At 43.4% G+C, this 18,204-nt stretch overlaps 1 protein-coding gene across 1 annotated transcript in view; it reads right to left on the bottom strand.

Moving 5' to 3' along the window:
• VAT1L (vesicle amine transport 1 like) overlaps window positions 1-18,204 on the bottom strand; it is a 95,647-nt gene that overhangs the window by 65,912 nt on the left and 11,531 nt on the right. Inside the window, exons 2-3 of the mRNA XM_084812442.1 lie at window positions 12,762-12,891; window positions 7,791-8,006 (exon numbers count right to left, since the gene is read on the bottom strand). Of these exons, the coding sequence (XP_084668568.1) occupies window positions 7,791-8,006; window positions 12,762-12,891 (346 nt within the window). The remainder of the gene's footprint in view (window positions 1-7,790; window positions 8,007-12,761; window positions 12,892-18,204) is intronic.

The raw sequence follows: 18,204 nt of genomic DNA, 5'->3' as shown, positions 1-18,204 counted from the left end.
TGCATTCCCTTTGTAATTTGGGACAGAATGCTTCATAGAAACGACGCTACATCATGAAGTAGCATTGTTCCCAGAGTCTTCTTGGGAAAAAAGATGGCTGCCTCCATTGGCCAATACATTTAAATAAATTGGTCAACTGGGATAGCCATCTTTTCACTATATACAAAGGGAAAACTGCTAGGCTGCTGAAGGCAGTCCATGGCAAAGCTGTGTGTGTGTGTGAAAGAAACAAACAAAAATCTCAACCACCTATTCTTTAAGGCAAGTCCATCCCCTATCTGAAGGCTATTAAATTTCACCTGCCTGTGAAGATTAATCCAATCCTTTTTTGGGAGAGGGAGCATTTCTCTCTACCCCATCTCCCGCCCCCAAAGTAAAAAGAAAATGTGGGCCAAATACTTCAGCCCAGCACTAGGCTACATGGCAACTTATTTATTTACACTTATTTAGTTTGTGGCACTCCAGATATTTTGGCTATGTTGAGTAGGGCAGACGGGAGTTGTAGGCCAAAACATCTGGAGGGCCACAAGTTGCCCACCTCTGTTTTAAAGGATGCTGCAAACTGATATAACTGCCAGGGTCTTTATTTAGCTAGCAGTGGAGGAAGGCTGAATGGCCTGACAGGCCTCTCTCATCTTTGAGGGAGGCCTCTGCCACCTGCTACCCCTTCTGTGTCTCCCAACATGAGCTCCCCTGCTTGGGTGGTGAGTTGGGACTGTGAGCAGCATTGAGGCAGGGGACCTACATGGAGCAGGCAAGCTGTGCCCACCTCGGTTCTGCTTGCAAGAATTCCAGCAGCTTCAGCTTTATAGGGTCTGGTGGAGTGGGATTGGCCCTTCAGTTCAGCTGACAGAATGGTCAGGCAGGGTGGTAATGCCGGCTAGGTGACGCTTTTGAATCAGAGAGCTCAGTCTGAAGTGGAAACATGGGGCTGGTGAGGCAGGAGATGAGGCAGTGGAGCCCAACTCCAGGGAGCTCCGGTTCAAGACACAGACCCCCTCCCCGATGCCTTACAGCCAGTGGAGGCTGGTGGCTCCGATTCCATTGGGGGTGTGATTCCATTCTGGGTTTCCTATTTTGGAGGTTGCCCAAACCTCCAAAAGCCCAAACCTATTTTGGGGGTTGGGTTCAGCACCTTGGATAGCTCCTCTAGAGTTCTGGCTGGTTCTGACTGAAACCCAAAATGGATAGATAGGCCCACTGAAATCCCACCGAAGTGTGGGGAAGGAAAGCATCTCCTTGTTCAAAGAAGGCCTGGCTGGCATTGTTGTTATTGTGAATTCCACTTGCGAGTCACTCTGGAGCCAAAGCTCTCAGAGCAACGTACATAATTACAAAATCAATGATGGCTGAGCAGAGGTTTGAACCCAAGTCTCCCAAGTCCTAGTGTGATACTCTAGCCACTACACCACACTGGTTTACTGGAAATCGGAAAATGTCTGAGTTATATACAGTGGAGCAGTGGAGCTAGGGCTCCCAGGAATGTAGTATCAGCACTTTTTCATTAACAGGAATGGTGGCGCCATCTGCCAGCCCCACTCTCCTCAAAATCCCCTGTACTCTCAGAACTTCGCTGCCATCCTCAGAGTAGCTGGGATGAAAGGAATTGTCCCAGCAATAATATATTTTCCCTATCGTAATGCAAAGTGTTTGGGGGTGGCTTAGTCTTGAATGGGCAATCAATTAGCTTTACAAAAGACATTACCCTGGTGGAGACAAAATTTGTTAGAACTGGTCCTGGTTCCTTGATATGGATCAACAAACCTGCCTGATTTTTTGGACTCTCCTTGGGGGTGTGGCTATGAGGAGTGGCATTATTTATTTACTTATTCATTCACCACAAGGTACAGCATAAAACAATGTAAAATATGAAAGCTTAGAACTACAATAGAAAAGTACAGCCAGAATAAAACCTAGCAGCAACGCAGAGGTTTAAAATACAGATTTGACACAGCAGAGCTGAAAGACTAGAGTGCTAAAATGCTAGGGAAATAAAAAGGTATTCACCTGGTTCCGAAAGGAGTACAATGTAGGTGCCAGTCAAGCCTCTCTAGGGAGCTCATTCCACATCCGGGGTGCCACAGCAGAAAAGGCCCTCTTCCTGTTAGCCACCTGCCTCACTTCCTTTGGCAGGGGCTCCCAGAGGAGTACCCCTGAAGATGATCTTAGGGTCTGGGCAGGTACCCAAAGATCATTAAGAGCCCCTGCACTTCAACATTTACCACTGCACCACTGGTTGCATATTCTTGCTGTCCCCCCCCCCCCCGCACACACACACCTGAGAGTTGTTCACTGCAAAGCAGGGAGAAAGCAACAACTAGCAGCTGATACACTTTTGCCCAGGTCTCCACGAAACCCAGGCTGGGGCTGAGGCTTCCCACACTTCTTATTCTGCAGAAAGTCAATGTGCTCTTAGATGCCTGGAATATTTTTATCAATGAATCAGAATTTTCCATTGATGGGAATGAAACAAGCACAGTGTTTTAGTGCCACAGGGGCCCCATTGTTCCACTGGATGGTTCAGGAATGTCCATGACATTTAGGAAGAAATGGGGTACTTTTTCTTTCTTCCTCCTATCAGACATCATCGGCCCTCGGAAGTATTATCATGAGAGGTCTAGAAACGGCATGTCAGGAGCCATTTCCAATGCCTGTTCTCCTGCATTACTCATAATCATAAGGCACTTTTTGGGTAATCGTGGCTTTGGTTGGCGCTGCTGGATTTGGTTGCTGTCGCAGCAGTTTAATCTACGGAGAGCGAGCGTGGGAGCCTTCAGCCTAATGTTCTTGTGACTTTGGCCGCTCATCGGCTCTAATGCCTAGCTGGGCACCGACATGCCAACAGATTTACTGCTAAGATACAGAAAGTTGGTGGATTTCCAAAGCATCCATCCAGACAATTCCAGGAAGCCCAACCAGACCCTAAAGACCAAAGTCCTCCCCTGCTGTTGCCCACAGACTTCTCATTACTGATAAGCCAGCATTCTCAGCGATTCTGGCTTACCATTTTGTGCAAACCCAGCCTATAACTTTATAAACTTCTATCATGTACTCCCATCACCTTTTGTTTCCTAAACTTTGGCTGTGATCCAATCCAAACATACTTAGGAATAAGCCACATTGAACATAGTGAGTCTTACTTCTGAGTAGACATGCTAAGGCTTATGCTGTAAAATGTCCCATATGCTTTAGCTTTTTGTTGAATGCGAGGTGCTTCAACCTCTCGATCATTTTGGTTGCCCCTTTTTTTTTGGCACCTGTTCCAGTCAATCAGTCAAATGCATTTGCTAAAAACCATTGGTCATCACAACATCATAGAGGTGTACAGAATTATGCATGGTGTGGAGAATGTGGATAGGGTGACATTTTTCTCCCTCTCCCGTAATACTAGAACCCAATGGGGTCATCCCATGAAGCTGGTTAGTGAGAGATTCAGGACAGATAAAAGGAAGGACTTCTTCACACAGAGCATAGTTAAACTATGGAATTCACTACAACAAGACGTAGTGATGGACACCAGTTTGGATGGCTTTAAAAGTGGATTAGATAAATTCATGGAGAAGAAGATGATCAATGGCTACTAGACCTGATAGCTATATAGTATTTCCAGTATCAGAGTCCTATGCCTATGTGCATCAGTTGCTGGGGAACATGGGCAGGGTGGTGCTGTTGCACTTGTGTCTTGCTGGGTTTCCCATGGGCAGCTGGTTGGCCACTGTGTGAACAGAATGCTGGACTAGATGGACCCTTGGTCTGATCCAACATCGCTCTTCTGATGTTCTCTTGTGACATTCTTATGAGCATACAACATAATCAGATTAACAGATTCTTGTTAAAATGGATAATCCCCAGCACACTGAAGCACATTTTGTATAATGAATTTGTATCTAGTTCATTCAGCTGCAAGAGACTGGGCTACTTAAATCATTTGGGAAATGGGCAACCAGAACTGTACACAGTATTCCAAAGTATGCAGGTACTTTGTTAGTCCTATGTAGAGTAGACCTACTGAAATGAGTGGGGTTAAGTTAGTTATGACTAACTTAAGTCCCTTTCATTTCAGTGGTTCTGGTCTAGGTACCACTAACATTGGATACTGCCCTACATCTCCTTCTTACTTGGGGGTCTCCCCCACTATCAAAGTTTAGATCAGCCTTTCCCAACCTGGTGCCCTCCAGATGTGTTAAGCTACAACTTCCATCACCCCCAGCCATTGCTGATGATGGCTGGGGATGATAGGAGTTGTAGTCCAACACATCTGGAGGGTGCCAGGTTGGGGAAGACTGATATATACTAACAGCGATTTTAATTCTCCAAGTTCTGGTGCAGTTCTCTTGCAACCACATTATTTTTATAGCTCCATGTTATTTTAACATTCCACACTTGGGAATTATTTTTTTTTAAATACTCAAGAAGACTAAAACAGACCTCCTCTGTACTGTACTGAGCTGTAATAAGATTATAAATTCCAGTCCTTTACTGCAATGGCCCGGGAGGGGTCATTTATCTTAAACATGATTATCTGGGGCTAAAGAGATTTTGTGCCGAGATGATTTTATCCTTGTTAGGCCAGTTGTAGCCTGCATGGTCCAGATTTTGGCAGACGCTGAGGATAGGCCCCTGGAGCTTGCAACCTTCTCTCCCACATACCTTTCAAATCTTTCAGGTTGGCTGTTTTGGGGGAGTTGTCAGATATAGATGAGGCAAGCCTTTTTTTTTTTTCCTGACTCTTTTGCTCAGATTGAGAGACTAGCTTTATGAATTCTCTTTAAGACAGGGTTCAGGAACATGCAACTTCACAGGAGTTGTTGGACTGCGCCTCCCACCAGCCACAGCCAGCACAGCCAATGCTCAGGGAAGATATGTGTTCTAGTTCAACAGCATCTGGAGAACAACAGGTTCCCCGCCCCTGCTTACAGTACCCTGCTAGATCCAATGACCATCCAGTCTAGTATCTCTGCTTCTAAGCTGAGGCTGGCTCCTCTCCCTCTTTCATAGTTTTTACCTCCTCCTGCCTCTCTGTTTTCTTCCTTATTGTCAGAGCTGGTGTACAGGTAGCCACCAAGTGAGAGCCGGAAATGACACGCCAGTGAATACAGTTGTTGCTCAGGCTGTTCGGGTCATTTCATCCTAAACAAGAAGCTTTCCTGGTCAGGGAGAGCCAATGGCCAGCCAGAGTGGATAGAGTCCTTCCAGAGCCCAGGAGCCCTTTACTACCCAGGGAATACTCTAACCCAGTCTTCCCCAACGGGTTGCCCTCCAGATGTGTTAGACGGTAACTGTAGGCCAAAACATCTGGAGGACACCAGGTTGGGGAAGGCTGCTTTTACCTACAGCCCTCTGGTGGCTCAGCACACAGATGTGTGTTCCTCACTCTAGACTAGGCAGCACTTGCCACTGATCTTTTAACTACCAGTACTGGGGAAAAGCCTTGTGATACGTTCCATGGGGTTTTCTTGGCAAGAATACTGGAGTGGAGAAAACTCCCTGGAAAAGACCCTGATGCTGGGAAAGACTGAAGGCAAAAGGAGAAGGGGACAGCAGAGGATGAGATGGCTAGATAGCATCACGGATGCAATCACGGAATATGAACTTGAGCACTCTCCGGGAGAGAGCGCAGGACAGGAAGGCCTGGCGTGCTTTGGTCCATGGGGTCACGAAGAGTCGGACACGACTGAACGACTGAACAACAACAACAACTGGGGAAAAGGCAGGGTATAAATAAATGTAATATAATAATACCACACGGCTCTAGAGACGTACAGATTCTGTTAAATCCCTTCCGTCTGCATGTCATGGATTGTCAGGCACCTTTCATTCCATCGTCCGCTCACTGACGGGACTGGATTTTTCTCAATTTCCCAAACTTGCATTTGTGTGCACTTGCACAAATGTGTGTGCGCGCGCAAATGTGCACTTCCAAAAGCGCACAAATCCTCCACCACATGCGCAAATCCCCCCCAAAACGTGCATTTGCACGCTTTACCCTACGGAGGGTGATGTGCATTTTCAGTCAGGTATCCCCCCCACTGAATTTTTCTCTGACTAAATTTGCACAAGTTCCAGAAACTTTAAAAAAAAAAAAAAATGGTCTGCAAGTCCGGGGAATCTGTGTGACTCAGGAAAAGCCAATCCGCTGTGGAATCTGCGGTTCGGATTTATAGAAATCCAAGCTCATTTGAATCCATTGTGGATTCCTCTGACATCCCTACACAGGTCTAGATGTTACACTTACCATGACAATTAGAGTCCCCGTGTTTTCACATCAGCAGTATACTTCTAAAGCCTCAAGGCCACCCATGGGGTTCTTTCAGCTGCATCATTTGCAGCACAATCCTATGCATGTTTATGAAGAAGTGAGTCCCACTGTGCTCAACAGGACTTACTTCCAAGTAAGATAACTATCAGATGTGTATTTACTTGAATTAGGAAGCTGCCTTATACTTGAATCACACTGCTAGTTTATCTATCTAGTTTATCTAGTTTATCTAGTTTATCTACCACTAGTTTATCCTTTACTGTTGATACTGACTGGCAGAGGCTCTGCAGGGTTTCAAGGAGGCGATCTTCCTTTCCTACCAGGAGATGCTGGGGATCGAACTTGTGACCTTCAGCATGTGGAGCATGTGCTCTACCACTGAGCTCTGGCCCTTCCTATGGGAATCCTGCCTATCCTATAGTGAATTTCCCTGCCCCTGAACCATGTCAATGGTGGCCACCAGGAGGCTGGGAAACTCACTGTGTAATGGAAAGGATTCATGTGGTGAGTTATTCTAAATGTTATGGTGGATACTCCTCCTCTCAAGGCACCATAAATGTACAAAAATATACCTGGGAAGTGGAAACCAGTTAAATGGGATCCATTGCTCAAATGGATATAACCTTTGTACCTCAGAACCTTCTCCAACACTCCAGTTTGAAGAAAACAATTTGGAAAGAAAGAAAAGCCATGTTGTCAAGATCTCTTGAGAAATATTTCATTAATTAGTGGCACAGTCCTGTGCATGTTTCACAGAAGTACACCCCGCTGCATTCAACAGGATTTACTCCCCAGTAAGCATGTGTAGGATTGCACTTTAAGTCCGTCAAGTTCCACTTCACTGCTGCTGTGTTTAACTGCTAATGCTAGAATGTTTAAACAACTTGTTATTTTTGCTGCCTTTTTATATATTTTATATTGCTTTAGTCTGCTGGTATTGTTCTTCCCTGATGTTGCAAAAAATATTTTAGATATCTCAGTGTGTTTTAGGTTATGATTTTATGTTTTGTAATATGTTATTCTAGATTGCCTTAATGTATTATGGGCTGCCTTGAGAGGGGTAGCCCTGAGAGGTGGTGTATAAATACAGAAATAAACAAATAAAAAAATAACCACAGTGATGACTTCAGGTATAGTTGAGATATGGAGCACAGTTCTAAAAATAAACACAGTGGTTGCTGTTAATTATTTAACATTTGCACTTAGAATCTGAACTGCCTCTAAAAAGACCATTTTACCAATTTTACTGAGAACCACTGCTTAATCAATGACAAAGGTGAAAATTCAAACATCCTACTCCTTGACATATAAGAAGGTGTTGTTGTTGTAGTTGTGGTTGTTATTGTTATTGTTGTTGTTGTTGTTGTTGTTATTATTATTATCATCATTACATCCTGCCTTTCTCCCAACACTGGGACAGGTTAAGATGTGATTGTGATAAAACTCATATCCAAGTCTGAATGGAATTCTAACATGCATGTCCAGAGTTCTAATTCCATATAGGATGAACGCTAAAATCAAACCAACTTACCACTCCACCTCCTGCAGAGTGCACCAGCACTGACATGCCTTCTCGCAAGTTGGCGACTTCAAACAGCATCATGTACGCAGTCACAAAGTTCATAGGGAAAGCAGCAGCTTCAGAGAAGCTCATATCATCAGGGATTTTGTACGCAAATTCTAGGGGCGTGCACACAACTTCCGCCCAGGCGCTGTAGTTGACGAAAGCCATGACTCGGTCTCCAATCTAAAGTAATTTGAAAGAATCACGTTCAGATTATGACATTCAGGAGTTTCCTGGCAGAGAGGCTGCAGAGGGAATGGGTTGCTTGGCCAGGCTACAGAGGCAGTGGGCAAGAGTGGTAAAAATAAGCAGCCGCTCTGCATGCCACTACTACAGTGCTGCAAAGGCATTTGGGATAGAGGGAGGGAGTGGGCGAAGAAAGAAGGAAACAATCTTTCCTTCTTGAGACTGAGCAAGCAAACCACAACTTGTTCAACTGTCTGCCAGACAAACCCTGAGCAGGGCAATAAACTGTGGCTTCACCAAGGTTTAAATAAGCCATGGTTTCGTGTTATGTGCAAACCAGGTCACAATGTTTGTCTCAAATATGAGGCAAACATATTCACTGAATTCTTCCCCAGTTTGGATTTGAATGTGCAGTTCAGTGGCGGAGGGGATTTCAATCAGGAAAAAAAGGCTAGGGGGTAGGGTTCAACACTCCCTCCCCCAGTGCTGCTGCTCCAATCAAATTAGAGCCCTCCAGCAGCTGTTTTAAAAGTAAAAAAAACACCACACACATATCAGGAGTTTTAACCTCATGTCTGCCTTATGACATGATTTTTTCCCCTTAGTTCATGTCCGCTCAATCAGGTCAAGGTGGTTCTCTACAATTTGTTCTTTTAAGGGAGGCATAGGAGCCATACGACACTTTTGCAGACAATGGGTTACCTCAAAATCTACCCAGTCTCTTAAATTGTGTTGGGAAGAGGAGCAGATTATTCTCCATAGACCTCAGTGAGCTGGTTGTGTTCATCTCTGATCAAAGCCAGTCTTATACCACAGTTCTCAATGATTGCAGAAACAATATTCTTCAAATGTGTGGACTAAATTCAGTTATAAACTGCATCAATATGTTGGAATTATCACTTTTTTAAAGAAGAAGAAGAAAGGACAGTTCAGATTGGATTCGGACCGCAGACTTTATATCATTGCATTCTTATACCTGCATCCAGCATTTATCAGTGCTTTTTGATAGGTTCTAAAATAGGAAAGCAATACATATTACTCTCACAGCTGAAATGCAATTACTTACCAAAGAGATACAGCACCAGAAAAAAAGGAGAAGAGGAAGTATTTCAAGTATTTCAAATACGAGGCGGTAAAGATCAGTTTTAAAATGAAGATTATTATTCTATATATCATGTTCAGGCATGCTACGTTGGAGTCCAGAAGAATAAAAGTAAATTATTCAGTAATGTTCCTTGCAGGTTTTGATATAGAGAATTTACATATTGTACTCAAAGACATTTTAAAGAGGATCTTGCAGTTCTAGTGGCCTCATTTGAAAAAGGTTGTCATTGAACCGGACAAGCTATGGAAACGGTCAACTACAATGATCAAAAGACTTGGAGCATCTTTCCTACAAGGAGGTTAAGGTGCTGCTGTTTGCAGCAGAGAGTTGGCATTGGCTGGGCTGATTTACAGAAGGTCGTTAATCAGCACAGTGGGCTAATTAGGTCAGTGTGTTGCTTTGAAGGGAGGCCCCATGCTGTGACTTCCTCTTGTTCTTTTGCTGCTCCCGTCTGATTCTATGCTGTTCAAAGGGATGGATTATCTCAGTCTCTGCTTCCAGCGTTTAGGGGGAATTCAGGAACTGTTTGAGTGGGGCCAGGTTGCTCCTGTAATGTTCCCAGGGGAGGACTGTCAGCTAAGGCCTCCTGTTCCTTGCTTAGCTCTGGCTGGGGCCCATTGTGCTGGCTCTCCCCCTCCTCTTCTTCCTCAGATAAATCCTCCTCCAGGTAGGGCACTGGTGACACACACCAGTGAACCAAGCCATGTGTTGAAGTACAAGGCATAAAAGGCCCCACAGAGTAATTAGTCGACCTGTTCTGGATGTATGTGTGAAATTCTTTCCCAACATCAAATATGGAGATCAGTTTAATCCTATGGGTAAATTCCTATTCATATTTGAACACACACACACACACACACACACACCAAACACAGAGAAATGTCACAACAAGTTATTTCTTGTTCATCGTTTAAATGCATTAGCTTTCCTGGTGAAATAGAGATAGATCTATGAAAATTGTCGTGTTAATTTTCACTGAAAGGAATTCCATAGTTGTCTGACTAGGGTGAACTTACACCAATTAGTAAGAGATCATGCCATTTTATTACCTTGTAAGGACAAATGATTATATTAACACTCTCTGTGCCTGAAGTTAAATCCTTCCATTCAAGGAAATATTGCTTTTTGTCTTCTAGCACGGAGCAATTACCTTCTTTGTCCTCAAGGGTCATTCTCTTTTTTTCCCTGGACAGTTGTCTATATGTCAGAAATATTCTTTCCCACACAAACTAAGATCCTAGTGACTGGTCAGTGTCATAATATATTCTCTACTGTCTAGTAGTGAGGGCTTCCATTTTATGGAACAAACATTCGACACAAAATACAATGAGATGCAAAATTCAATTCTCTCACAATTTGAAAACATGGTTTTCCTTATGCATGACACTGTAGGCAAACTCGTTACACCTTTATTACATTTTAGTAGGGCTTCCAGTGACTGGATAAAATTACTTCAAAGGCTGAATGCAGCTGGTAGGCCTGGGTTGGCCATTACTGCTGTTGTGTCTGAATGGGACATATATATGACAGACTTTCCAGGGTCACTAGTGAGAGCTTTCCCATCTAGGCTGGTCATGTGCCCTACTTTACAGAGTCCTCTATTTGAAGGTGTCCTCGGTTTGAAGGGCTGTCCTCTCCACGTTCAGTTAAAGATCAAGAACCATAAGAAGGGGGAGCAGCAGGGGCCTTGAAGTAGACCATGAACAACTAGCACCTAAACCATAAACTAAGCAGGCACACAAGTCACCTAATCACACTCTTCCCCACTATGGTGGGAGGTATTATGTTTCTATTTAAATTATAGTCATTATTTCTAAATTTGCCTCTACACATAAGAACATAAAGAGAGCCCTGCTGGATCAGACCAAGGGTCCATCTTGTCCAGCATTCTGTTCACACAGTGGACAATCAACTATCTACGGGAAACACACAAGCAGGACATGAGTGCAACAGCACCCTCCTGCCCATGTTCCCCAGCAACTTGTGTCCAAAGGCATACTGCCTCTGATGCTGAGTATTACCATATGCAAATGTTTATGCAGACCTGTGCGCTCTTTTGTCCTCTTTTTTGGTGATGCATTTCCTTTTTTGGGAATGCATAAGTGGCTACCCTATTGCTATCACTTGGTTTATTATTATTATTATTATTATTATTAATGGGGGATACAAGGGATTGAACCTGGGATCTTCTGCATGCAAATTATATGCTCTGCCTCTGAGCTAAAGCACCTCTCCCTAAGTGCCCAATATTTCATGATATCTCCCACATGGATTCTCTCCAGGATTTAATTACCATCCCCACATGGATAGTGTTCTTTCAAAATGAGCAAAATGGCATGCAGTGTTCAGTTACTGTTATTTATTAAAGGTATTTATACATTGCTTTTCTGCCCATGAGGGCTCTCAGCCTGCACAGCTCTTTATTAGCAATTAATTAATTAATTCAGCAATGGCGCACTTCAACCTTGATCCAATTCTATAGCACCTTTTTAGAGTACAACTGTGTTCAATAAAAGGATACTTTGGGGAGACAGGTTTATAACATAAAAACATTTGTAGCATCTCAAAGTACTTTTATTTCAATTGCCTTGGGATAGCGAAAGGATTATGAATTTATAAAGCCTGCTGGCAGCTCTTGCTGGATAAAGCTCCTGAAACAGACCTGTCATCCCATTTCACCAAATTCTTCTCCGTACAAGGAAAAAGTACGGGTATATGAAAGATAGAAAGACTAACAACAGAGTATTCAAATATATATATATTTAAGCTAAATGTTTTGGCTTCTGCCCTCATCAGTAGCTGTGCTTTGCTGTTATGTCGCTTTACATCAACCATATATATATATATATATATATATATATATATATATATTCTGGTTTCTCTTCAGATCATAGAAATCTTTCACACATGCACACATATACATGTGCCTCACCATCATTTAGCAGAGCTCCTGTTTCTTTTTGTTTCTTTTTTTTTTTAAGTAATAACGACTGCATATAATGGGAACAGGTTTCGAAGCAAGTATCTCTATTACAGTTGTTGTGCCTGATTAGGGTACAGCAACTTTCCTCAACCTGGTAAGTGAAACCGGAATCTTGCTATTCAGGGTTTCAGCCACTCCATTCCACCACACACACACCCCCAATCCAGAGACACACACCAATTGTCAGTCAGCATTCCTTGCCCCCTGAGCATGCTCAGCCTCCATTGGGTTGTTTAGGGGTTTTCCCCACTGGGTTTTTTGGAAAGACTTTTTAAATATACTTTCACAAGCCTCAAGGTTTCCCCAGCCTGATGATAGCTCCCTCTTGTGCATGGGTGGTGCTGTTATGGCTACATAAGCATCGGCGTTCCCACCTGAACATTGGAAATAAGGAAATCATGATGTTATGATACTAATTATTATTTTCAGTATCTTATAGCAATCCCTATAACTGAATTTGCCTTTTTCACTGCTGCCATGCATTGAGTTAAAGTCTACATTGAGCTCAAGTCAATCAATATCTGGTTAATTGGTCTCTTCCTATCTCCCAGATTCAACCATATTGACATTAGAGCAGTACCGATTCACAATACTCAAATAAAGAGCCCCATGCATTAAACACATTGTTTTCTTTCCAACTGCATATAGCTACAAATTTCATTACCTCATAGGTTTTCACGTTGTCACCCAGAGCTTCTACAATTCCGGAGCATTCAAATCCAGGTACAAGTGGTGTTTTTGGTGGATTGTCAATGTTCCCCTGCCGAACCATCAGGTCAATAAAATTTAATCCACTGTGAATAAAATAAGCAAGAAATGAAGATATGAGGATGTGCATCACAGTGCAGGGGACACAGAAGAGTAAAGTATAGGGAAATTGGACCACCAGGATACTCCTTCATGGCTATTCACAATCCCAGAATCTAAACATGGGTTTTCTTTGTAAACCCTTTAGTTTTTCCTACCCTGAGTTTTGCTTTAATGTTGATTGGGGTACTGAAAACCTGTTGAGGTGTGGGGTTTAACAGGCAAGCATAATTTGGAGGGAGGGAGTGAAGTGGCAGTCTATCTACCACTTCCAAATCCCCACTGGCTCAGGTGGGGGGCTGCCAGAGAGTTCTCTAGTGGTTCTCCCTCCCCTGGTTTTGCCAGTGCTTATGGGGCTCTTCACACAACACACTAATCCATACTCAGTGGTTGAGTGTGGGTTGTTGTTGAACCATGGGCTGTTTGTTCAACCATGTTAACCTTGTCAACCATGCAGCGTGACTTGTTGAACAACCCAACAACAAACCATGGGTTCTCAAGGTGGCTTGTTTGAGAAAAATAAGCTACACTGCATGGTTAACAAGCCACCCCATGGAAAATGTCTTGGGAACATGCTAATCCATAGTTCAAAATCAATCCATGGTTCAAAATCAACCCATGGTTCAAAAACAACCCATGGTTCAAAAACAACCCACAAACAACCACCGAGTGTGGATTAGCAAGTTGTGCGAACCAAGTCATACCAGGTCCAGGCTGTTCCTGGGGCCTCTAGGCAGAATGGAGAGAATTTGGATCCAGTGGTCCAAAGCTGCCTCCACCAACCCATTAAACTCTAAGAACTTATTTTATATTTATTTCTTTGAAATAATTTGTTGCTTGTTTTATTCTACATTGGAAGTTGCCCTGATAAGAAAGGCACCTGACAATCCATGAAACGCAGATGGAATGGATTTTACCAAATCTGTACATGGGATTTTATTTATTATATTTCTATTCCACCATCACTCCAAGTTGCTCAGGACTGGTTTACTCCATTCTCCCGTTTTTTTTACTCCTCACAATAACCTGTTGTGTAAAACCTCTTTTACCCTGAGCCAAATTCCATTTCAGAGACACTCTCAGGGGCTGCATTCCAGTTATGGGTGAGGCTGAAGGCAAAAGGACTGAGGCCCAAATACTAGCATATTTTAGCTTGGAGCTCTGACTGCCAGAGCTTTAGGAGAGGCTTTTTGAATGGGGGGAAACTGCACAAATGCCAGGGAAACCCCAAATAATCAGCGGTTGGGAGAAAGGGGTAGGGCTGTAGGGAAGGGGTGTGGCCTTCTGGGGAATCCCAGAGGTTAACAAATGTTAACATTTCTTTATGCAAAAGTGCTCTGTTCGGCAGCACTGCTGTGGAGGGCTGGAGCTCCAGTCACAAACTGACTGGAAGGGATCTACTGCTTTGGGCATGCCTTACTAGCCAACCCCAAAATGGTGCAAATCTGCCAGGGCCGATGCCAAGGATAGGCCAGCATCAAGCAGCAGCTCCGCAGCCCTGGTGTAGACAAGACTGAGCTATCGGACCATGTGACTCTGTATAAGGCAGTTTCTTATCTCTGTGGCCTCTGTACATTTTCCTTTCTGTGCTGCTTTATACTTATTTATTTAGAAAGAAGTGCACCTAAGAGCTTTTCTACACGAGGCTGTTGAACAGCTGTTAATCTGCTGTATCTACTTTCGATTTCATCGCAAAAGCATTTGCTTTGCTGCTACATAACCTCAAGGTGACGCTGTGATGCAGTGGAATAGTGCAAATACACAAGAGGAAATGGCGCTTTCTTCCACTTTCACAATTAAATGCTGCATTTTTCCTTGCTCAAAGAAAACTAGTGGAAAGTGCTCTTTACACACAGAAGTGAATTTGGAGGGTCACCACATAACCTGAAGAACCTGTAAACAACCATGAGTAGGGAATGATGAGCACACTATAAATTCCTCGTGTAGAAAAGCCTTAAGGTGGTTTTTTTTTTTTAAGTATATACAAGGAGTACTGGAGAATCTGAAGAATACTGGAGAATTTGAAAGTTTTCTGATATTTTAGTTGGCCTAATAAAGGTATTGCACAGATGCTGATGCTTTTGATGCTTTAGTTGGCCTAATAAAGGTATTGCACAGATGCTGATGCTTTTTCTGTATGTCTTTGGTTTGCCTTTCTAGGATAGTGATGAAGGTCAAAATTGTCAGTGAGCTGGGAGAATTTTTCTCAAGCTGAAAAGAACAGGGTTTATCCATGGCATCTTCAGGGGAAAAAAGTACTAAATAAAACAAAATGGGACCAACTATTTTTTTTTTCATGGCTGGCTCTGCTATAGACAACCTCTGCTACAAGAAAATTTACATAGCAGAGCATTCATATTGCTATGAAAAGTCTTTCATTTTATTCCCAATATTGTATGAAAAACCCTTGGGGACATGCAACTTCCTTGTCTTTGTGTCTCCTCTGAATATCACAAGATAATTAAAAGGTTTAAAGATAGAAACATGTTTATACATCGTCTCTCTGTGGAGATGACAGAGAAACTAACCAGTATATTGTCTTTGAAGTTTTCTAAAAGGATAGGCTATAATCTGAGAATATTGTTTTGGGGCAAAAAGGAGAAAGTTACAATAGTGCTTGTGGAAACAGATTACTTTGGTTACCACTAGAAATTGCCCCCCGCTCCAAGTCCAAGGCTGATTCAAGTGTGTGACCGAGCCATGGAACTCCCACAGCCTTCTAACAGGAAACACAGGTGGTGAGTACCAATGGCTATCTAGCCAAAATGGTGCCACTGAGAAACAAGAAGGAAGTATTAGCATGTTCAGAGTAATCCCAAGAGTTGAAGGACAGCATTTTTTTTTTTAAGTACTGAAGGGCAACCCTCCCGAAACCTGTACAATGAGGACTATGTGTGCTCAGCTGTGGAACGTTGAATGTTAGCTGGAAAAGAAAAACAGAAACCTGGGGTTGGGGGTGGTGTCTGGAATGCCCTACTCAAAAGCAATGGCTGCCTAGAACCTTGAATAGGAGCCGTATGGCTAGGAGGTGAGGATACATTGCAACATTTTGTCGCAGTTCTCACTTGTTTTACCTATTTTGTGCTGTTATCCGGTAACCTTCATGACTTATATTTGGCTAAACCGTGTTCACACAACCATTCCACATTCACTGAGTGCATGGGAAGGGGGAATGGGAGAAGTGGGATTGGATACACTGTCCTCCCCGCAACCTCAGCTGTCCCTGTGAACAGAGGCTACACAGGTACAAGTGTGGACATGGTCATGATCAGCCTACCATACATACAATGCTTGCTGTGTGAACAGGGCCTTTCCAGACATGGTACTCCAGTTGTGCTATGTTTTCCCCAGGGAGGCTCTCCTGGCACAAATATTGTGGGCTTTTCAGTGCCAGGTGAAGATTTTTTTATTATTATTTCCCAGGCTCCAAACTATGTTTTTAAAGTATGTTTCCAGTGCTATTTAGATCTCTGGCAGTGATGTTTTCTCTAAAATCCACAGCGGGGAAATATGTTTATTAGGAGCAACCCAAATTCCACAGAATTGTGTGAGTTTTTGAGTTCCCTATAACTCTTCATTAAACAAAAAAGCAGGGGATAGGGGAAGAAACAAAGTCCAAAAAAACTGGCCAAGTGTTATAGACATGAAGTCTGCACCCAGTCTCAAAATGGAGATCCTCAGTCTAAATGAACTAGCCAGTCCCTGGTATTGCAGGTATCAGATTACATGTAGCAATGCATTTTAGGAAGCAGTAGCAATGGCTGATCTCTATTTCCAAAAACACCAAGGGCGGCTGTAACTCTGATCTGCCTCTTCCCTTGGGCAAAACACAAAGGTTCATAGAATCATAGAATTACAGAATAGTACGATTGGAAGGGGCCTATAAGACTATCAAGTCCAACCCCCTGCTCAATGCAGGAATCCAAGTCAGAGCATCCCTGACAGATGGCTGTCCAGCTTCATCTTGAATGCCTCCAGAGTGGGAGAGCCCACTACCTCCCAAGGGAATTGGTTCCATTTGTCATATTGCTCTCACAGTCAGGAAGCTTTTCCTGATGTTCAGCCGGAATCTGGCTTCTGTAACTTGAGCCCATTACTCCATGTCCTGCACTCTGGGATGATCGAGAAGAGATCCTGGCCTTCTTCTCTGTGACAACCTTTCAAGTCCTTGAAGAGCACTATCCTATCTCCCCTCAGTCTGCTCTTCTCAAGGCTAAACATGCCCAGTTCTTTCAGTCTCTCCTCACAGGGCTTTGTTTCCAGTCCCCTGATCATCTTCGCTGCCCTCCTCTGAACCTTTTCCTGAGGTGACATAGAGCACAAGTGCCTTTTTTATGTTGGTTTTCTGAACAACCCCTGAATTAGCAGGCCATGTGGCAGCGAGTGGGCATGCTGCCTCCCATCTGCTCACCATTTCCACTTTGCATCAGTTTTTACAGACAACACACAACACTGTGTTCCTAGGTTGTTAGTCATGATGTCTGAACTTGGCACTCTGGTATGATGAATGTGACACAACCCAGAGTTTTAACCCAACAGCAAACCATGGGTCCAAACTCTGGGTTATTTAACCCTCAACAACTCAGAGTGCCAGGTTCAGATATCATGACTAATGACCTAGGAATGTGGTGTTCCTGGGTTGTTTAACAAAACGGAAATGGCAAACAAGTGCCATTTTCCCCATATGCTAAAGCATGAAAATGTGCATTTGGGGGGGATTTCCACATTTTGGGTAGGGGGGTGTTGTGCATCGGGGGGGTTGCAAATTTTCGAAAGTGCAAATTTGCAGAAGTGCAGGAAATTGGAAAAATCCACTTCCATTAATGAGCAGATGACAGAAGGAAAGACACCAGACAATCTGCAAAACAGATTCCACCATTCCTCCAAGTTGCTCAGGACCTGGTTCGTTTCTCTTTCCCATTCTTTTTTGTTCACAACAACCCTGCGAGGTTGGTTTGGCTGAGAGACAGTTACTGACCCATAGCTGCCCAGCAAGCTTTATGGCTGAGTGGGGATTTGAACCTGCATTTCCCCAGTCTGACACTCTAAAAACTCCACCATGCTGGCTCCTATAATATCATATCCTTCATCATGTGGATAGAGGTTTATCTATGAGTTCATTGCTGGCATGCTAAGCAGCAGCACAGCAATATCAAGACTGGGATGGCTGAGTGGAAGCTAACACGGATATTCAAGAAAGAAAGGGCCTGACTTAGAAAAAACGGAACGAGAAGCTGCATGAATACACGATGACATTCATGAGGAGATCTAGGTCATTGGGAACATCATGGAAATGAGTA

Source organism: Heloderma suspectum, chromosome 8, assembly GCF_057233095.1.
Source record: "Heloderma suspectum isolate Gila_16-S chromosome 8, 16-S_ref, whole genome shotgun sequence".
In the NCBI taxonomy this organism is placed as follows: Eukaryota; Metazoa; Chordata; class Lepidosauria; order Squamata; family Helodermatidae; genus Heloderma; species Heloderma suspectum.
Note: the sequence above shows the minus strand (reverse complement) of the source record. Positions and strands in the feature narration are given on the sequence as shown.